Source organism: Triplophysa rosa, linkage group LG2, assembly GCF_024868665.1.
Source record: "Triplophysa rosa linkage group LG2, Trosa_1v2, whole genome shotgun sequence".
Lineage (NCBI taxonomy): Eukaryota > Metazoa > Chordata > Actinopteri > Cypriniformes > Nemacheilidae > Triplophysa > Triplophysa rosa.
This window is the reverse complement of record NC_079891.1, coordinates 8281467-8305258: the sequence shown is the minus strand read 5'-3', so window position 1 is coordinate 8305258 and position 23792 is coordinate 8281467. Positions and strand designations below refer to the sequence as shown.

General features: G+C 36.8%; 1 protein-coding gene across 1 annotated transcript; it reads right to left on the bottom strand.

Annotated features, from left to right (window-relative positions):
• Positions 1 to 273: 273 nt before the first annotated feature.
• Positions 274 to 20108, bottom strand: LOC130549125 (segment polarity protein dishevelled homolog DVL-2-like). The gene is made up of 15 exons (XM_057326298.1): positions 19684 to 20108; positions 11630 to 11699; positions 10992 to 11146; positions 10092 to 10201; positions 7746 to 7875; positions 7500 to 7590; positions 7289 to 7358; positions 6680 to 6819; positions 6522 to 6598; positions 5894 to 5961; positions 5525 to 5650; positions 5248 to 5379; positions 3007 to 3183; positions 2663 to 2885; positions 274 to 2537 (listed from the first exon to the last, which is right to left on the bottom strand). Exons 1-15 carry the CDS (start codon positions 19842 to 19844, stop codon positions 2021 to 2023), a joined length of 2247 nt encoding a protein of 748 aa, XP_057182281.1. The 5' UTR covers positions 19845 to 20108; the 3' UTR covers positions 274 to 2020.
• Between the last annotated feature and the right edge of the window lie 3684 nt (positions 20109 to 23792).

The following is a 23792-nucleotide window of genomic DNA, read 5'->3' as shown; positions in this document are numbered from 1 at the left end:
CATGAAGGGATTGAGTTACATAACTGAACATGAAAAAATGAAATTTGTTTGAATGTTTGTTGAAAATGTTTATTTAACTTATTTAAATTAATCAAATTAGACAAACAGCAAAATCATTTTTTTCAGTGTATGATCATCACCGGTGTGTGTTTGTGACACATGTCTCACCTTGGGATTATTTTCATTGACTACTACAATAAAGAAAAACAAACATTAAGAGACTATGTTTTACTGAATAATGCTTTAAACTCTAGTTTAACTCTAAGACTCTAGTCTTTTTTTATTAGGATGTCACAACAAATGATTGCAGGCACATTATTTAACATATTCAGACTCATGTTGCCATCAATAACAATTAATTAATAACAACATAAAATATGACAATGGTCTCACTTCATATAGCACCTTTATTTAGATTACAAAAATTTATACATGTAAAAAAACAAAGTAAAATATAGGTAGAAATGCGTCCATGTCAGGTCTACAGCAAAACTAGAATACTATAACCCTACAGTCAACAATGATTTCCGTTTGTACATTAGTTCCTATTATTACAGTCTACCAGTAACAGGAGATTAAAATGATCCTCATATGGATCATGGCAATTTAACCAATCACGGATTGTTCAATAAAAGCAAACTGGCATGGAAAGTTTTTTGCTCTACACTTTAGCCTTTGGCTCATCCCAAACCGTACCAGTAAATTTACAAAACAAACTGCATCATTAAATAGTTTGCATGTTAAATCGCAATTTCCCCCTTGTTCTCTAAATAGTACAAAAATGTCAGTTGATCTGTTCCAGCTGAGGCTGTTGGCTCCAAGTAGCGTTCTCGTACAAATCCAACAACAGTCCAACCTTTGCAAACCCTGACATAATAAAAACCACAAAACTGGTCTCAGATCAGTAAAACAGATCTACAAACAATGGCTACAAAGAGGTGGCCCGAAGTAAAACACGCATTAAACAAAAAATGTGAAACAAATGCAGGAGACATGCTTACAGGCACGTTAGTGAAACAGCCAGACGTCTACAGACTTTAATGTAAATATATCAAGCTGGACCTATGAACCTATCCTTCTGTTTTTAGCAAAACAATAATATAACATTGACAAGCAGGAAGTAAAAATGCAATGTGCACAAAGTTAATGGCAAAATGAAAAAAGCTCATTATGGTATCAGATTTTGTCAGTTCTGTGATTTAATAAGACCTCAAGATCAGTTACAAAACAACAATGTATGATAAAAAAACAATTGTCAGTGCCTTTATAAAAACCTGATCTAAATACTCTAGCTCATGTTGTAAAGATTTAACTACAGTCTATACACACTATGGCAACACTCTTAGAGCAAAGATAACAATTATTTTCATTTGTTTAATCTTCTTCTATTTGAACAATACCTTTAAGTAAAGACTGCATGAAACTCCCTGTAAAAAGGTAACAGACTGTACTACTGCTGTGCAAACACTCAATAAATTTGAAATTTGTAAAAAAGTATTTTTATTTTAACACAAATCTTATTTGTCGTTACACTGCTCACCTGTCACAACGTTTTACATAAAATCATGAGAATCATTGTGGAGCAGTTTTTTACTCGGATCAAGTTTAGGCAAATCTCTATTTCCCTAACAACCACATGAATGAAAGTACCAAGTGGAATGGCCAAGTTAGACTAGTTTTATCACCTTACCTACATTTTGCCTTGTATTTGTCCAAACAAACAAAATCTTGATTTCAATCATATTCTGTTTATTTGTCATTGCTTTAGTTTAAAGTTGCAACGTTACCAGTACCAGCAAGTGTTTATTATTAGTGTTCATAAACGTACAGAACACACAAAAGAGCCAAAGAGAGTGGAAAAATGAATCATGGCCGTGTTTGCATTTCAAAAATAAACATTCCAAAAAGCATCCTGGTAAAGTAAGGAAGACTCCTCTGAAAGACACTTGACTTGTTTTGGCTTTGATTTTTTTTTAGCTCACTTGATTAATTTCACATTTCGTCTGCGTTTCCTATTTTACTACATAACATCAACAAAGAACTCGCTAGGGTTGCCCATAGCCAGATGGAAGGACTGCCTGGATGCAGTAAGCTCAGGAGGAACTGAACCCAGATCCCTGGTCGGAGGAGCTCCAGGGGGGCCACCAGGTGTTAAGGAAGGAGGAAGGGCTTGAAGGGTGGAGAGGCTGGGGATAGGGGCGCCCATGGCCGGATGAGGGTGGGGATGCTGCTGCACCATCATTACCATCATGGGATTGTAAGGGATGGGGATGCCTGGGGGGTATGGAGCCAGATGGGTGGGCGGAACTCTGTGATGCGATCGCTGGCTCAGACTGAGGCTATGCTCACTCGGTGTGGCGGAACCGTGGTCCCGCCTCCGGCTGCTCCGAACTGAGTACTCCGATTCGCTGCCGCTGCCAGAGCGGGAGTCAGCGCCGCCTCCTACGGGGGATTTGTCATCGCGACCACTGGTGCTGCCGCCTCCTTTGCTTCCCCGCCTTCGTTCACCCTCGCTCCGTGTTGAACCGCTGCTACGACTTCCTGTGAGAGAGATGGAGAAATAAAGGGATGAAAACTGATTTTTCTTTTAATATTGGTGTTAAATTTGATCCTGGATATGATTTTTTGTCTAATTTATACTAGTGCATCTTTAACAGGTGACTCGCCTTCGCTGTGTTGACTGCCAGCACTTCCTGGTGCGTAGCTATAGCTGGACAACTCATGGTAGGGCGGAGGTTGGGTTGGGTAGGGTTGCGGGTACTGATACGGGAAGGTGTGCATCAGGGGCCAGGGCGTTGCCCCTGGCAAAGGCAGTGGTGCCAGAGTGTCCTGATCAGATGCTCCGCTGGAGCCATCATTATCATTCAGCGAAAGGTTCGCCATATCTAATGAAATGGACGACAGAACGCCGAAAAAATTCAAAGTTGAATATGTAAGAAGGTGCCAATACATGTGCTTGAAATACATCATAACATGATTGAGCATATCTGAAGGTTTGTCACTTACAGTTTTCACAGTCGCTGAAGTCTCCGAACACATAGTAGCATTGCTCTGAGAATGTGATCTTGTTGACGGTGTGTCTGATAAATCCAGCTTTCAGGAGGTTACTGGCATATTTACGAGCCTCGCGTCTGTCCTGAAAGCCTTCGATGTGGTGGTAAAGCCACTCTACTACATCAGAACCTGTACGACAATATCAACAAAAATGTATGACATTTGATTTTTAAGTAAAACATCAGCAAACATGACAAGATGTAGTATAAAAGTGGAACTACTGAAAAGTTCTGCTTCTAGTTTCATTCTAAAGGCACTGAGAGAAAAGCATGGAAGTAATGCACAATCCCAGATGAAAATCAAAACTGCATGAAGCGTGCCGTGAACATTTTCAGATTATCTGTGAGAATTTACAATAACAAAAGGCATGGAAACAAATGTTGACCTGGTCATTCACATGCTTTAAAAGTGCACCCATTTTGAAAGCCTATTCATACCAACAGCAGAGCAAATTATCTTTAACTCTGCAATTTCACCCCATAACAATCCACATATTTCTCATTTAAGTAAAAGCAGACAAACTTTCCTGCAATCGTATCTGCAAATACAAATTTGCAATATAATCTGATGATACAGACTAAAATTACCAATGGTAAAGTTTACATACAAGATACTATATCTACCTCAAAAAAAGTTGATCGAAAAATGTTCTAACTTCTAACTTGCAGAAATAATGGTCATGAAATGAAAATAATAATGGAAATGACTTGACTACTAATGGAAAAGCATTTGAGCATTTGATTTCTTATTTGAGCAGCCATTTTGATAGTTTGATTTATTATTTGATAATTTGAGCATTTTATTTATCATTTGAACAGCTGTTTTGAGAGTTTGATTTATAATTATTATAATTATTTTGTTAGGAAAAAACTCCCATAATGTAAGTCCTAATTTTAGGACTCCAAAATTTTTGCTATAAGAATATTATGGGCTTGTTAAGCCTGATGTCACGCACCACCATATATGGAAGGTCATATACTGTTTCTGGGTCCAAACGCTCAATAAGATGCTATAGGCAAACAACAAAAAATGCTAATATACGCTCATGGCGAGCTATAAAACTATCGGAAAACCACGATCCTAACCTTTATCTTCATAATGAAATCCCACATGGCCAGTCAGCCATTTATTTTTCAAAATTGATTCAAATATTGATGTCGGATATCCCGTGAGCCTGGTGACTGTAGTGTTAACTTTGAGTTAAATACATGTTTCGCTTAAATATACAATATGCTCATAAACCGCTGTTTAAGCTGTAGCCCCGCTTGAAATGAGATGCTTGGACCCGTAAACGGTATTCCTCACGTCACCACTTAACAAGCAAATAGTGTTTTAGTGCTAAAAACAGCCCCTAAATCTGGAAAAAGTTAGGGATACTCATGAAGACACCTAAGTCACTTAATTCATAATCATAAAATGATGATACCACTGGCAATCTGCCTTGAAACAAACATTTTAAGAACACTTCTCGACAATTAGCTTTTAAAAGATTCTTAACAAATGGGTTCTAAAATGTTCATTAAAACGCTGCTTGACACTTAATTTTTTTTTTTTAATATGACAACACTTTTATTTTAAAATCTTGATTTGAATATGGTAACATGTTATCTCCTTCTAAATAGAGTACCTCTGTACCCGAAAGCAGGTTAGCATTTTAGCACTTCTGGACGTTAGACGTCATCACCGTGCAAATACATCTCACAAATAATGCAACATGGGCACAAATCTGTAAAAACATTGTTGGGGATTCATTCACGGAAAAAACACGTTTTTAATGAAGTTTGAAAAAAATGTCAGAGGCATGGTTGTGGTGACGTTGAAATCGAGCGACCATAGTGTGCTCTGTTTATGACCTCGTGTTAGCTTTTTACTTCTGCTGACTGTTTTTAGGCTTCAAAAATAGCAAATATTGCGTTAATCTGTAAATATTATCTTGATAGACAAAACGTGTAAACATCATGAACATTTGTTAATCACAGCTCTTTTTTTCTTGCAATCTTCCAAAAGTCTATGGGAAAAATGCAGAGGCTTTTGGTCGAGGGAACCAGCACAGCGCTAACTTCTGGGTTGGCCTACAAAAATACGTAATCTCCGAGGTACTCTATTATTTATATGATTCAATATTATCTTTATAATAATAATAATAATAATAATATTTTGAACCTTTCACACCTCTCTCGCTCTCATACTCACCCAGGAACGCATTGGGAATGGTGATCTTCAACCACATTCTGTCTCTGACTTCAAGGCCAGAGTCAGGAGATGCCATGGCTTTAGCCACTGATGCCATATCAGAATGCAGCGAGAGTGAAAACTCATCAAATCCTACAGTTAGATAAAAATAAGGCACAGATTAAAAGAAAATCTGGGACGTTTTTCAAATCCCATCTCTACGGCATTCTGTTAATTATCGAAAACAATCATTTGAACAATCTATGCATCGGTGGAGGTGTGACCGTAAAATGCTTACTCTCGGTCTCTGTGACAGATGAGCTGGACGTGATGGTGCTGGGGGGGTATGGAGCGTACACTCCACCACTCATAGCTACTGAGTGAGAAACCCACACTGCAGGGTCAATGGGTCGGATCGGCTCATCTAAAAGTGTCACAAAAATTGAAGTCAAGACACTGAATGATTAATGTAATTTAATGTAAATCATATCAACCAGCTCTATGAAAAAAATCATTCTTTACATTAATATAATATATAATATAATATAAACATTCTTTACATTAAACGTTTTTAATGTCCCAGGATAAGCAGGATAAATGGGGCAACAGATTATTTAGAATACTGTGAGAGAATTGTTTTAAATGAAGTGAAATGTTTGAGACTCACTGCGAGGCAGTGTGAAGTATCCCTGGGGCGACGGGTCCCAGCATTTAGCAACGGTCAGGATGATGGGTCTACATAAATGCATACAAGAGCATGTTCATACATTTTTTGACAAATATGAAAGACTTGCCCTGCATGCTAACCAAGCACATATGACAAGCTGTATTTGGGTAATTGACAGGCTAGTATGCAAATTTGTCCTATAGTGTGACGTCAAAAATTTGACAAAAACAATGAAGATAAATCTCTTTCATGCTTTTTTATATGATAAATATAAATATTAATAATATAGATCAATGTAATATTGACCGTTTGTTTTCAAAATGTCACACCATAGGACACAACCACCCGTTTATTATTGCTGTTGTTATTTAATGTATAGCAATGTTTCAGTTTTAATTTCAGCAATGATTTTAATACATATTTTTTTTTATAGTTGCACATTTCAACAGTTTTTTATTTTAAATAAAATGTTATCATTGATGTGTCCTAATGCATATTATTTAAAGGAGCTTTACCAAAAAAAAAAAAACACCAAGTTACCATGCAACAAAATATATCATGGTTAGGCACGTTGAGGCTTTCAGCTCTAAAATTCAGCTTGTTTGTGAGTGATGTAAAAAAGACTCACCCTGGTTTGTGTACGATGTCTCTCAGAACCTTCACAGCATCATCATTGCTCATGTTCTCAAAGTTTATATCGTTCACCTGCAGAAATGCAAAAAACGAACACGTCACCAATAGTAGTAAATAACGGAATGGATGATTGGAAGGAGAACGTTTTCTGACCTGCAGCAGCATGTCACCAGGCTCTATTCTGCCATCTGCACCCACAGCTCCTCCCTTCATAATGGAGCCAATGTAGATGCCTCCATCACCTCGCTCATTACTCTGACCCACGATACTGATGCCCAAGAAATTATACTTCTCTATTTAAAAGACAAAAAAGCAGCTGGTTGCATTAGCAGTGCAAAGGTTGTAGGCTCAATTTCCAGGTAACACTGGATAAAAGCCAAATGTATAATTGTACATTTATAAGTACTGATTGTGACTTAAAACATATTTTATGTTATTGGGTATTAAAGAGGAACTATTACAATGTTCTTAAACTTCTATAGAAAATGAAAGTGTTTTTACACCGTGTATGTACGTAAACTTGTTGTTGGACACTCCATAAACCAAAGTAAGACCTTAAAAATCAAAAAATATTTACTCTTTAAATAAAGATGAATACTTATTGGTCACTAAAGGCATTTTCAAATTGAGAGTTTTCTGTGAATTTTGCACACATAGAATCCATGCTAGTCTGCTCATTGCAAGTGTACATTTGTCTATTTATTATGTTATGAAAAGTCTTGGAAAAAAATGAAAGAGCAAAGATCAAAACACTTCACCCACCCATGTTAAGTGTAACAGTGATGATGTTAAGGGACATTGTGGAGTCAGTCACGCTGCTGAATGACGAAGCCTTCGTAAACAACAAATTAAATGACATTTAATTTAAAAGAAACATTTTAAAAACAGTTCAATATTAAATGTATTTACATAAACAACTGAAGATGTTGCAATTTATTATAGTTAACACAAGTCTTAGACGATGCTTCTGTACCCGTTCTAGTTTGGGAGGACGCTGTTTCCTTCGTCTGCGGTGTCTCTTCAACAATCGAGAAGCTGTACTCTGTTCTGTAGAACTGCTAAATCTACAGAGAGATCGAGCCAGACATGAAACCATGAGAAAAACTATTTTTCCAAATTATCCAACAGAAAACAATTCCAGTCTCAAAGGGCTGATGTTTGAGTCTTATGCAATGATTTCAGATCAGACACATTAAACACTTAATTCAGTGCTGTGCACCTGCTCATGGTATCATCATCATCTGAATCACAAAAGCTGGTGGTTTCAAATTCACTGCTCATCATGGTGGAGGAGCTCTCATAGCCTGCCAGGTGGCGCTCTATCCGTGTCTGGCCATTTACACGCGAAACTGTAGCAGCAGAGAAACAATACAACCTGAAATCCCATTTATTCAAAAACAACAAATCACAACAAAAAACTGATTCAGACTTTGTAGTACATTAGTGGAGTAAAGTCATAGGAATCATGCTTAGAATTCAAAATTTGGGATGAACTATCACTTTAAATACTAGCATATTCCTGACTGCACAATATGTACTCTTTTATGTATGCTAAGGTGCAGTATCAGTATGCAGCAATATCTTTTTCAAATAGTAGTGTCAAGTTCTCAAAAATAAATATATTTATTTTGCATTCTGCAGTAAACTTGGTTCATTGATCACATGTGATGTATAAATATTCAATATATTGACAATTGAAACGGAAATGCGTCCTATTCTGTGAAAAAAATCTCTTACTATTTTATATTACCAATATAAATATGAATATATTAGTTAACATTATTAATAACACATTTTTTGCTCTGAAGCAGATTAGGACACATAAATTTGTCAACTACCCAAATATATTTTTACGATTTTTTTAAATTTTTGCCTTTATACAGTACAGTAGAAGAGAGGACTGGAAGCAAAGTGGGAGCGAGAAAGGGGCGGAATCAGGAAACGACAGAACAGCACAGCGCATACGCCCAACACACTCTTGCTCATTATATTGCTTTAGACTTATACATTATGCAAATCTAAAGATCGACCGATATATTGTTTTTACATAAATTTAATTTATAAACTGCCAATAATTAATGCATATTGGGAATAAAATAGTTGAATTTTATTGTAATTTTTCTTGGTCTGTAAATATTTTTTATGTTGTAATACGACAATGAAATTTAACATGGATGACTGTTCATTTTAAAAAAAAAATGTTTTTAAAAGGATCCCTGGGTATAGAGCGATGTATGGCTTAATATATGAACAATGGCATTGACTTTATAATTGTGAAATAAAAAACAGTATTTTTTTACTTGGAGGCCGCCATTTTTTTGCGTCAGAATCCGTGATGTCAAATGGTTGCGACCTAAACCTGTTCTCTTTCGCAACAGTGAAGCACACACGTTTTCCATATATAACAGTAAAATATGACACGTAAAACATAAGATCAGATATACAAACACACAGGGACAGTAGGTGGCGGTATGTCCTCTTGACACAAGCCAGCCTGCCTGCCATAAAAGAAGAACGCGTTCAGTATTAGACGTCTGTTCAAGGTGAGCGTGCATTAAATCATAGCTTTAAACTACCGCCTTTGAGACATTTAAGACTATTTAAGACATCAGCATCCACCATAATCGTATACTTTATACATTATGAGAATATACTGATAAACACAATAATAATGCTTGCGGTTTGGTTATTTATTCTGTATTAGAGCACACGTGAATATTAGCCCCCGTCAGCTAATGACCGAGGGAGAGAAGACAATAACGTTAGGCTACTGATGTTGATAAATCAACATCAAAAAGTCAAAATCTGGATAAAATGCATTGTATAATGGCTAAAACATCGTGTATATGATAAATTCGAAATGATTTTGGTTATTAATATGCATGTTTGTGTTGTTTCTGACAAACAATATTAAAATGTAGGAAAATACACCAAATAGCGTCTTTATTATCTTTCTTTCTTCTTTTAGCATTACATAAAAGGAGGAGCGACAACAGTAAAGGACGAGAGAGAACCAGGCCTGGACTTTACGTTATGTTCTATTATGTGTGACCGGCAGTCGACCGTGAGGGAGCTGCCGTCATTTTACTTTTGTTTTGATGTTTGTTTATTTTATTAAAGTTTTGTTGTTCAACGTTCGCCGGTTCCGTCCTCCTCCTTCCTTGCTGTTAACATTGTTACACACACATGTATATATTATCCCACAGAACCTTATATTTACTGAAGAACTGATTAGTGTGTCTGTGTTTAGTTTGGCTGCCTAGCTGTGCGTGCAACCAGTTTACGTCATCGAAAAAGAACATGGCGGCCTCCTTAGGTTAAAATGAGTATTACATTTAGAGTTTTTTTAAGAGCTGAAAATATTTGATGTGTTTCTAACGACAAATGCTAGTAGTGTAAGGCTATTACAACGCATTAAGCCATACATCTCTCTATACACCGGGTTCCCTTTAAGATGACAAAGGAGGAAAAATCGAATTGGAGTATGAAGTGTAACTAAAGGAATGTCGGTTCTGCATATCGGGTATTTGGGCACATAAACATGCAAAAAAAGTAGTATTCTGACCGTGCTGTTCTATGCTCTCTCTTCGTCTTGGTCTCTCTCTCCTAAATGATACCACAGACTCTGTTTCTGTCGTCTCATCCAGAGTATCCACACTGCTGGCCACATTAGGACTGAGAAAAAGAAAGAGAGAAAAAAACAAGTAAGATCAAAGTGTACATGTTTTGGTCCTTTAAATTTCCTTTTAGTTTGTTGGTTTGTACTAACAAACAAAACATTCACAAACATATTCAATTTCATGTTTTTGGAAAAAAACTGCATTTATGGTACATTATCTCAGCACCACATATCAGTGCATGATGGGATTTCAACATCCACATTCAAAAAGAGCTGAACTGAAACCAAAAACCCTTTATTAGTCTGCTTTCAAAATACAAATTATGCAATGGCCTAAACAGGTGAGACATGTTTTTAACATCAAGTCTTTTTCTCATCCCCACTAAAAGCAAAAACAAAGCAACGGCCACAGCTAATGGGAATGTATTTACTTGATGTGTTGAATATACCGCTTTGTGAAGCAGGATTTTAGACCTATGAGAAATCATTGTGGGCAGAGACACCCAGCAGAAAAACAGACAAAAATAGAAACAAAGTAATCAACACAATGTCCCTGCCACTCTCGTGCATGCGGCTGCTTTGGACACAAACATGTAAAGTGATAGCTTCTATCACCTGTTGCTTTACAATGTCCCAACTGGTTAGGACACAGTGTTATAGTGTGCACACAGCATATAGAACATGAAGGATTGTGAAATATCTATGATATTCCTGTCCTTCAGTGCAAGTCTTATAGATGTTTTACAGCCCACCAGGTAAACCGTTGCTTTTTAGTGTACATGATAGTTTTGTTTCAAGTAACTGACAGGTTTGTTTTGTGTGTGAATTTGCGTGCATTTGTCTCACTGAAAGGAAGGAGGTCTCGAGTCTCCAATGCCACCGGGCCGCTCTGCAGGTGGAGGGGGGAGAGGGGGCGGAGGGGGCGACGGTTCCGGTCGGACTTCTATGACTGGGGCTGGAGGTGTTGCAACTTCTACCGCAGAGCTTTCTGAAGACACTAGCTAGAAACGGAGTTAAAACATGAGATCAAGGAACACTGACGTAATGGAATGAGACACAGGCGTGAGGATACGAGGAAATTGATTTCAAGAAAGAATAGAAACATTAGACATAGACCTCCACCCCTCGGCTCATTCACACCGCGTCAACATCACAAAAAGAACAATGGAGTCTAACACCTCTGTGACAGCACTGCATTATGGGACATATCATGTGACATTTCATACACTTTTTGCCACTACTGGTAAATGGTTGTTTTAGGGAATAAATATCTTGCACTACTTCCAACAGCTAAGGCAAAACCTCTGGCTAGAGGTTCGAAGCTCAGTCACATGTGAAAATGATAATGTTTGCTAAAAAAGATAAGCATTTCTAACTATTCGTTTTCTTCTTTTGGCCAACTGAATAATTTATGTATGAAGATTCTACACCAATACAAATGATAAAAGTAAAGCAGCAGGATATAATAACAGAGAGTCTCTTACCCAAGACACCACTCTTCCATTAAAGCAAGGAAGCTTTGCAGAATCATCTGAGATTTCTTCTTTCACCACTCTGTCAAAGACACAGATACATACATGAGCATTCAAAGATAACTGTCATAGCTACAGACTACAATTGAGAGTCTACAGCGGAATCCCACATGCTTATATGGGTGATTCTCACAAAATCTTGGTTTCAAGATGTCAAATATAAAACAAATTTCCATTTGATTCATTTAAAACAAGGGGTGCCATGTTTAAAATCATTAATTTCTCAACTTTTACTGACAGTTTGACACAATTTGTAAAAAAAATGTACGGCCTTAAAAAAATTATTTATATATATATATATATATATTTATATAAGCATGTTTTGCCAAAAAAAAGTGAAGCCATGATGCCTTAGCAAGTTTTTATTAATCATACATAAGCCATTAATGAAGTATATTTTAATAAAAATATACATGTAACATTTTATAAATGCAGAAAACTATATAGGTAATGAGAATGAAAAAAGAGAATATTAAATTTTTAACTAGAAAATCTAGTAATCTGTTAACCTGGTAGCCATTTAAAGGGTACTGGTAGATGTGTTTCTTCACATAAAGGTAAAAAGTTCTACATTAATATTTTGTCAACAAATTTTTTGTCATTCGAGAAGATCTAATTATTTTTTCAGAATATTTTAACTCTACCCTGTTTTAATTAGAACATAACGCACTCAGACAAATCGGGAAGCGTTACGGTGATGAGAATTTCAGCAGAAAAAGCAATACAACACACAAATAATTAATTCCTGTTAAAATGATGCTTTGTGCAAGGTAGAGAACACAATTATGTTTATCATGATCATTTTTGTGTTACCGAATTGTATGTTTTGTAATTTAAATCTTTACTGCCGTGATGTTTCAATTTTTTCGTAAGAATGACCCATAATAGACTACAGTTTTACCATCAAGAAATTAGTCAAGTACATTTTTAGCCCAAAATAAAAAATAAAAAAACACACAAACACAATTTTGCGGGGTCCACAGAATGTGTCTCTAAAGTTTCTGCTCAAAATACACCACAGATTACTTATTAAATACCATGATCTAAATGTCCATTTCTGAACGTGAGGGAAAACGCTGAGCTTATGCTTCCAGTAATAACAAATCTGGAGGCTAACACTGTGTCTACACTGGACACGAGTGGTGCGACTGTTCACAATTAATGCGGTGCGACACGTCAAATCCTAAAGTGTCACATAAAGCGGGCAAGATGCCCTCTCTTATCTTTAAAGATTACGTATTTTTAAGGTCCTACTTTGGTTTATGAGTGTCCAACAAGTTTACGTACATGCACGGTGTAAAAAACTCATTACATTACATTTTCTAATAATAGGCACTGGGCAGTTATTATTACCATACTTCTTGACTGACTCTCAAATGATATGTTCGGCGATTCATCCGCCTAATCCCCTCCTTTCTGTCAGCCTACTCTGATCTGATTGGTCAGATGGTCTAGTCTGCTGTGATTGGTCTACCACGTGCAGTGTCTCAAATGGAAAGTAAGCGGGCATACACGGAGTGAGACAAATCTGACCCGGAACTGAAATTAGAACGACAGACGACTCGTTCGTGTGATTCAGAGTCAACTCACTTTTTCCCAAGCCAATAACTTTGTGATTCGTTCATTTTCGGCTTTACAACTTGGCAGACTGCTTACATCCACACACAGCAACATTACACACAGCACGAAATGTGATTTTAAGGTCATTGTAATATTTACTCTTTAAAAACCGGACCCAACGTTTATTGAAGGGACATGGATGGCATCAGTCAGCGGTGCTCAGATGAAACTCTGGAGATACAAAATCCAGCCATGGCACAGAGCAAAAGTCACATAGTTTCTGATTCAATTATATGATATTTGTCACAAATCGTCATTAATGTAATATACGTACTGACTTCATCCAACGGCCTGAATAAGGATGTGACATGCTGGACACAGAACAATCCGCTTTGTCACTGCGCAGTAAATAAAAAAATACCTGTTCACAACATCTAGTTACCGTCATCCAACATTTTAGGTTTTAACTACCAACTTCCTACAACAAACGAATCAGTAACACTCTCAAAAAAAAACACAGTCCATTATCTATCACAACATCATGAAAGTAAACCTGTTGATTTAACCTTTGGATAACATTGCTTACAACAGGCAACTTCAAGTCCGACAGCGATTGTTTTCATTTACCACTTAAAACAAGACCTTAACTAACATGCAATCTTTTCGCATAAAGTCCTCCCTGACTCATATTCCTGTGTTCTTTATTTAGTCTGGGTTAGTTCCTCGTCCTCTCTCATCCATCTCGGGGGTTTATGAGCCCTAAGGCCTGTCACTGCCTGCATGACACTACAGATAAAGAATCATTCTTATACTTCTATGCACGCACACACAAAACTTGTATGTTTTGTATGTTAAGGCGCTTCCTGCTTAAAACAAACAAACACACAACGTGTGCAAGAATTGCATTAAAAGGCATTTTATAAAAGCCTCTATCTTCTTCTAGGCTTCTGGAGAATTCTCCTGTTCAAGACAAGTCTGCTTGTGTTCTACGCTCTGGGAAACTTGAGTAACTTCAGTTTCAACCTCATTCATGCACTGTGTGATGCATACAAACATTACAAGGGCTTCCTCAAAACACAAAGCCTTAAACTGACTGACTGGCTTTAAGCAATTTCTGGGAATCAGGGATGCTTTATTAAATGGTCCATTTGGAAACCAAGTCATGCTACAAGCTTGACTATAAGCTATAAGCATTTCAACACTGAATCCTGCATCTTTGAATCTGGACTTTACATTGGGGCACTCAGGCAAAAACTATATATAAATAAATACTAATAAAAATAAAATATTCTATGCCAGTCAGCTATGCAAAACAAACTAGACACATTGTCATGTTTTGTGTCTAGTCTAAGAACAAAATTTAGTAAATAAATTGACAATAAGTTTAATTTAAAGATAAGGTATGTACAATAACAAGTTACCAGTAATCATGTTCATCAAATTTAGCTTTATTCCATTCTAAAGATTGTTCATGGCCACAATAAGTGCAAAGTGGACCAGATTTACTGAGTCAAAACACCCAGATGTCTAGGTGGCCAGAAAAGGCTTCATGCAAATATGCAACAAGTTTTGCTTTGCGAAACATATAACATCAAAACGTTCCTTAGAAAATGTAACTGTAAACTGTAACGTTTTGCCTGTTAGTGCAGCTGATAAATCCCTAATGAAATATCAAAAAGTATGGCGGGCCGGGCACTGAAACTTTGCTCATGATTTCTCCTCTCTACACAATAAATTACTCACATTTTTGAGAGCACTCGGCACATGTGGAAATTATCAAGCCAACTAAGGTTAAAGACCCCACTGGGAGCAACAACAGTAGGATCCACAGAGCCAAAAAACAAATTTCAAAGAATGGCACACGTGATCCTGTTTTATAAGCTTCATTATACAGGAAACAAATGCTGACAAACATACGTGGGCTCGATCTGTTAACTCTGAATTACCGCAGGTCTGGGAAAGAAGTAAACAAGCTGCTGTATTTAGTGTTCCATTTGCATTGTGACATTGCTGTGTAAAGGTCTTTGCACATACAGTCCGAAATTTACGTCAGCGTTTTTTCGTATTTGGCGCTATTTGGTTTGTACGGTGTCTCTGAATTGTTAAAAAAGGCCTCTCAAAATGCTTGCTACGGATGACGGAAAACGCAGAAAATCGAACCAAGTCCAAATGTTTTATGACGGACGAAAATATCGGAGGCAATGTGTAAATGTGATTGACATAACGTGAGGTCTTATTATTTTTTAACGTGTGGAAATTTCGGATGCAAATTTCAGACTCAGTGTGCAATGGGCTTTAGGGTGTGATAAAGTAGCCTACTAATAATGGATACAGCAGACCTGTGTACACCACAAAGTGTTGATTTCAATGAGGTGTCTGAAAGAATGAGTGTGTGAGAGAAGAGAGAGAGAGAGAAATGGGTGATGACAGACAGTGCCCCTTTTTTATCTAAAGTCCTGATATGTCCCACATACCTTTGAAAATTAGCCTAAAACAAAGAAGGAAAAAAACATAAAAACCACAAAGTGACTTCACCACAGTAAACAAGCACTGCGGTAAAAATCATTGTAACACATCACTGAGTGGTTTAATGCCTTTCAAAAAGCAATCTGGTTGGAGCCGATAGCCTAGTGGGCGACACGGGTTCGATTCCCGTCTCGTGGTCCTTTCCCGAACCCCCCTTCTCTCTCCCACTTCGCTTCCTGTCCTCTCTAAAACAATAGCTGTACAATTAAAGGCAAAAAAAACGCCAAAAACATTATTAAAAAAAAAGCAATCTGGTATTATTGCTTTAGCCCGTTAATAAGAGTGATAAACATTGATAATTCACACCAACTAATGGTGTAATAGCTTCAAACAATGTCACATCCAATTTGATTTTTAAAACTTTAATAAAAGTTATTCAAAAATCGACCATTCTTTTGTAATGAATCATTTCTTTCTGGATCTAGGCTACATCATGCAGCTTTTATTGCAGGAGCATACAACTCCATGAAGCCTGAGTTCAGGAATGAGTTCATTTCTTAAAGTTGAATGAGTATTTGGAGCAATAAAATATATCCCTGCTGAAACATTACATCTGTGCGTTGATAGATCTGCCATATGGGAAGGTTTTACAGAGGAAGATATTTTACTTCCAGAATGTTTCTTTCCTTTTTAGACATCAACTGAAATGCCTGATCAATTCTTTACACCCTATTATTAAGTAATATTCATTATTTGTTAAAATAATTTGTAAATAAAATAAGCATCTGTAATAAATAACTAAAAGGATAATTACCCCAAAAATAAAAACTCTGTCATCATTTATTCACATTCGAGTTGTTCTAATTAAATATGTCAAAATTTCTTTGTCCTAAAAATCACAAAGGTATTTGGAAGAATGCTTATAACCATACAGTTCTTGGACCCCATTGACTACAATAGTAGGAAAAATGACAAATTATATTTGTTTTGTTCTGTTGAACACAAAAGAAGATATTTTGAAGAATGTAGGACAGAAAACAGTTCTGGGGCACTACCATTGTCATTTTTCCTACTATAGTCAATGGGTTTCAAGTAGACATATGCCCGGTTAACCGAAAATATATATCACGTGATTTATGCACAACTTGTGAGTGAAGTACGGTAAAATGCTGCTGCATCCGAAAGCCAGAGGGCGCTCTCGTGCAGAAACTCCAAATACGCACTGCAGAAGAAGACCATAACACACTAGTAGTAGGAAATGCCTAAGGACATGTTTTTATCACCGATCCTCAAGCCTCCTCAGGTATTTTTATGATAATAAAGTATATTTATAATGATCATGTTTGACAGGTGTTGCTTTTTCAAATGCACATTATAAGCGACTCAAACTCGCACTGCTTTTAGATCGAGCAGCATTTCTACTGATCCCAGAGCCGTGTTTCACAGACAAGCTACGCATCAATAAAATAAACGATACCTTGCATTATCGCAGCCAGCTCGGTTTCAGCAGGATTTGGTGGTAACCGCGGTTAACCGGGCACATGTCTAGTTTCAAGAACTGTTAGGTTCCAAGCATTCGTCCAAATAACTTTCTCTGTAACCAACCAAAGAAAGAAATTTAAACAGGTTTTGAACAACTAGAGAGTGGTAATTCATGACAGAGTTTTCAATTTAGGGTGAACTATCCCTTTAAACTTTACTATAAACAAACAATTGTATTTATACTGTATTGATAAAATAAGCAGATCTGTAAGCAAGCAATTAAGAACTGGGCAACTAAAAGTGTTGGAAGAAAGGTATGGAGGTAAAGTTAGTAGTATTCTGCTGGTCATTTAAACTCGCATGGCCATCACCCTTATGAGAAAGGGACCCACCTAATTCAGTCTTCATCTCATGCGAGTGCACATAATAAAACTAAAGTATAAAACTTTACTACAGTGGAATAGTTACATTGTACACCTTTAAAGACAGGTTATCTTATTGTGTAAAACATACCGCGTTCATAACAGTCCAGCTCTAAACAATAAATCATGACAACTTTTCCGAATTTGAATGAATGAATGACGGACCAAGCAAATGTAGCATGCCTGAGCATAAATGACCAATGTAATTCAACACAGGCTCTTTATTTACATCTTGAAGCTGCCATTGAGATACTGAGCCCCTGACAACTGCCTGTTGTCCTAGGCATGGTAAACATGGCTACAGTCTACGTAGTCTGCGAGAAGCACAAGGTCAGAAAGAGGTCATAAGTTGGAGCGAACTGTACATACGGTGTATAAGAGTGTTTAACTAATGACTGCCAGCACTCTGCGCATTACAGCTAGCCACAGCTACAGCGACAATAATGGAAGAGAGAAAGAAACAAGACCTCCAATGGCTTAATCGCATTAATCTGTGGGGAACAGAAAGCACATGCATCTACTATCAACAGTGTCTCAAAAGTCTGTGGGAAAAGTGGGTATATACACATGACACACAGATGCTGAAATACACAATGAGTTTAGCAAAGAACAAACACAAAAGGACAGATAACAAGACAACCTGGATATCATGACATCTTAAATTATTTTTATAAAATAAGTTTCTGCTTGTACACCACAAACACAACAACATAAAAAGTATCGTGACATCGAGGTAAAGTGATGTCATCAGATAAATACCATGGAACCGGCTCCAGGCTACTCATAAAAAATGATTTTTTTGTTGTGAATTTTGTTTTGTAATTCAATTCACACAAAGGATCCCGTTCAAAGATTTCCATTCCCTTGGTTTTCATTATGGTGTGTAGCTTGTATGTTTTGTGACAGTTTAGTTCCTCCATTGTTTTGAGTAGTAAAGCTGTCAGATCTTGTGAAACATTGTCCAGGTACAGCACATTGTTGGTTTTCCAGCATCTGCTGTACATTTCAGCTTCTCCCAACAGTGGCTGTATAGTGTTGCGACCCATCTTTTCATGCGATCCATGTCAAATACAACTATTACAAAATGTGAGTGTTGTCTGGTGCTCAAGAAGCCAATTCACTAAATCAATAAGAGAAACTAAACTTTTGAAGAGAATAATTACTTAAATTACCTTTTGGGAAACTTGGGAAAATCCTATGTCGCTTCGGAACTTCAGCTATAAAATATCATTTCATATTTGCATTAATGACAACACAACTTTTTCTTTAAATACGAAATAATGTGGAACTCTTCATAAATGGTGTGGATCAATTGTACCATGGCGCTACCTGATACATCACTGTGCGTTTTGTATGGGAATGTACCACGAGACTAATAATCTATCCATCACTGTGGTGTCTTTTTACTTAACAGTGTCGTTACGTCTTGGGAAAACTGATGGCGACATTTGTAGCGTCACTGTTGTGTGTTGATCTAGTCAACAGCTGCTCTAAAGCCACATTCCACTCAATCACATTAACTAGAGACCTAAAGCTCATTTCAGTAAACATCCAGGGAATTTTCCTACTCTGACTACACATACACATCCTAGTCATAATGTCAGGAACATTTTATCCCAAAAATCCCAATAATTTAGAAGACAAACCGAATGTCTCATAAACTGTTAAGAGACGCCAGTTCGACAAACTGCTTTGACATAATAGAAAATAACAGAAAGTACTGAAATTATTGCTATGGGTTTTATATTATGGTACTATGTAACGTTTGGAGATATACCATTGTATTAATTATTTAGAACAACTAACTTACTCCAAATACCACGGCACATGAATATGATACTCATTCAGTAAATCAGGGGAAAATAAAGAGAGCAATGTCATGGGTTTTTGGATATGTTCCACGTGTTTTTTTTTTTTTTTGACATAGCATCATCAAAATGTCAGGTTTTTGGACACGTTTCCCGATATTTTTAAGTGAATATAGAACCATAGTGTATCGCTGTTATATGCCATCACTGTACCACGGCACAGACACACTTCTTTAAAAAGGGATGCAAGTTCACAGCCGCAACTCACCCAAAGTCCTGATCCATGGACTTGAAGAAGAACTTATAGTTGGGTTTATTGAGGACTTGTTTAAAGTCCAACAGTGTGATCTCTTCCGAGGAGATGGGGATCTTCACCAGGTACGGCGTCTCCTCCTCGTCGATATGATAGATTATTTTGGTTTCCGCCATTTCCTATGCAGTTTCTCCCTGCGTCGGTCCGACCAAACTAACTTTCCAGGCGGATTAGTTGAAGAGCAGTTGAAACAGAGAACAGATTTTACGACACAAACGACCATTCAGTCTTCTTTGCGATCATTTTTCACGTCCGCGGTAAAATATCCTACTATTTGCTGCATTCAAAGTTTTCCTGTCGTCCTCCTGTTTTGTTGTTAAATCCCCCAGGTATTCATACATTCACAGCGCTCCCAAACTTTTCCAGCGAGCGCCCGAACAGTGCGGTTGGGGGAGGAGAGGCAAAGCCAACGCGGCGTTATGACGTTTAGCAGGAGCGTGAAGCCCCCTCCCCTCCGGCTCTCCATTATGAATGCCCAAGACCCTCCCACAGAGTGTCCCCAAAAGAATACGGACACAATATATATGACCATGTAAGGTGAAAGATATCATTGAAAAGATGAGAAATAACACCTCTCTCTGTGACAGCACTGGACTCTGTATTTTTTTATTTTTTATTATAAACATTTATATTGAAAATAGTACAAGGGATGCATTTCAATATTATAACAATACATTTGTAAACATAATACACAGAAAAAAACGTAAATCATAAATTTAAAGGAAAATTTATAATAATGAACCTTATAAAAAGTACTTTTTTTAGCAGAGTAAGGGGTAGAAAGGAATCAATTAACGTTAAACATATTTCTGTTCACTGGAGATCTAACAATTACATCTAATAGTTTGTGTGTTTTAACACTTTTTTTGTTTTTCTTCAATTTATAAAGGGTTTCGGCAAAACTTTTAACTCAGAGCAGAAAACAAGCACTGGGCTCTGTAGACATCAACAGAATTAGAGCGATCAGACCACGCCAAGAAATACGTTTGTCGCAACAATGGTCGACTGTTCGGGGAACCTTGCTCTATCTTCCATTGAACGCCTCTAGAGGCATGGTTGGGCAAAAATACATAAAAATGTAGTTTAAAGGCAGGGTGTCCGATTTCTCTTACAAACACACCCCTACCCCCATCTTACGCTTTCGTCAGCGCTCGGCTCAACTAATGTCCGTCCTGTGCACCTTACTGCTGATTGGCTACAAGGTTGTTTTGGTACTCGGCCCGACTTTGTCTAAACAAGTGTAACTCGGAAATCGGACACCCCACCTTTAAAATAAAATACAAAATAGCTTCATTTTATTTGTATCAAAATAAACTACAAAATATAGAAGCCACACCAGGTATCAAAATAAACTACAGTATTTTTGTATTTTAAAATACTAAAAAATACTTGTACAAGGGAGCATGACATTTCTTCTCCAACCTTACATCCATCAATTGGCCTATTTGATCTACCCCTTCACCATTACACTGGATGATTAAAGGGATAGTTCACCCAAAAATGAAAATTCTGTCATGATATATCTCACCCTCAGGTTGTTTCAAACCTGTATCAATTTCTTTGTTCTGTTGAACACAGAGAAAGATATTTGGAAGAATGTTAGCAATTTTCAGTTCTGGGACATCATTTAGTATAGAAAAAATTGCATACTTTGGTTCTGTTGAACACAAAATTAGATATTTTGAAGAATTTAGGAATGCAAACAGTTCTGGGGGACATCTGACTACCCTTTTAATTTGTATACTATAATAGTCAATGATGTCCCAGAACTGAAAATTGATAACATTCTTCCAAATATTTTTCTCTGTGTTCATCAGAACCAAGACATGTATACAGGTTTGGAACAACTTGAGGGTGAGTATATGATGACAGAATTTCCATTTTTGGGTGAACTATCCCTTTAAGTAAACAATGTTTCATAGCAACAGCTTTTCTCTGCCCGAGTCATGCAATAAATCTGACATATGCAACCAGTTAACAGATAAAATATTCGCATATCCCTGTGATTTCCCAGATAAAGCTTACACAGTGTCTACACCGGACATGACACGACACGATAAAAGACAATAGAACACGCCATTTATGTTTTAATTTTGTCCACACCGGACACTGGATGCGGTCGTACTGGTCGCGTCCGGTGTAGACATGGTGTCAGTTTTGAAGTAACCAACAGTTTAAGGTTTAACAGTTTGCGAATGACTCATAATTGTTTCCTAATTTAGTTATTTGGTGTTTGGTAACAAAGGGCCTATTTGCATCAGCAACACTAACTCAATGACAAACAAGTAGACAACTGATGGCTCCTGTATTCATAGCAACTAGTTTCTAACTAATTAATCATCTGATTGTTAATAATAAATATAATAATATATTATGTGTCAGGCAGTCGTTCTTGCAATGGTATGCAAATAATGATCCTACTATACAGCTACTTCAATAAGGGTACAATATTCAGCAATCAAATATTTATTTATCATCATTGGACACCTATTTGGAAGTAAAAAAAAAGCATTTTAGCATTTCAACAATAATTAAATGATGAATATGTTTTGTACCCATATGTTTAAGACAAATATGTTTAAATGTAGCCAGAAACGTAATCGGAAAGTAGCAACAGAACTTGTCAAATTCATATCAAAAACAGTCAAACTGAGACCACAGGTCTCATTAGCTACTGATGCCTTTCAACACAACACATTATATAAATTGGCAAAATATTTTAGCCTAGACTACTACAACAAACATCAAAACTTTACATAAAATCTGGCAGCCTGCACGTTTCTTACCTTGACCACCTTTCTACCACATGGATCTATTTTCTGTTTTCAAGTCTGGGCAAACTACTGAGTAGGCACCAATCAGAGGCCGTGTTTTTTGTCATCATGTATACTTCTTACAAAGTATTTTACAGTATTTTAAAACTACAAAAATACAAACACTAAAGTATTTTGATACAAAACATGAAGCTATTTTCATCAACCCTATTAAATACCAATTTCAAAATACTATTTTGTATTTAAAATACATGTATCATAAATACTGCCCATCCCTGTATAGAGGCACTTATAGAAGTGGAACAAAGAAGTGTTTTCTGAAAGAATTTCTCAAAATTCTGTCATCATTTAATCATACTCGTCATATCAAACCATGACTTTCTTCCACAGAACACAAAACAAGATATTTTGAAGAATATTGTTAACTGGCCCCTATTCACTTGCATTGGTTTTGTGTTCATACAATAGAAGTAAATGGTGTCCAGTGCGGTTCGGTTACCAACTTTCTTTGAAATATCTTCTTTTGTGTTCTGCAGTAGAAAGAAAGCCATAAAAGTTTGAAATGCCAAGAGGGTGAGTAAATGATTACAGAATTTTCATTTTTGGGTGAACTATCACTTTGACCACCATATTAATAAGAGCATATAGCACATTTAAGTACATACCCTTATAATTATTAAAACGCCATTAAATTATTTTCAATATATTTGTATATTCAATACATTATCAACTCGTCAATTAATCTAGGCCATGTCCCAGGACCCTTTAAACTGGCCGTCACTAAGCCTCTTATCAAGAAACCAAACTTAGACCCCAATGAACTAGGAAGCTATAGACCGATTTCAAATCTCCCTATCCTGTCTAAAATACTAGAAAAAGTAGTGTCCACTCAGTTGTGCCCTTTCTTACAAAATAATGACTTGCATGAAAAATTTCAGTCAGGCTTTAGACCGCATCATAGCACTGAAACTGCGCTCATTAAAATTACAAACGACCTGCTTATAGCATCAGATAAAGGTAACATCTCACTACTAGTCCTGCTTGACCTTAGTGCTGCGTTCGATACTGTAGACCATAAAATACTTTTAGATCGCTTACACAATTATACCGGTATTCAGGGACAGGCACTACAATGGTTCAGATCTTAATTATCAGACAGATATCAATATGTCCATTTAAATGGGGAATCTTCAAATCTAACGCAAGTAAATTATGGATTACCTCAGGGATCGGTTTTAGGACCCTTGCTATTCTCCACTTGCTGCCACTGCCACGACAACATTATTAGAA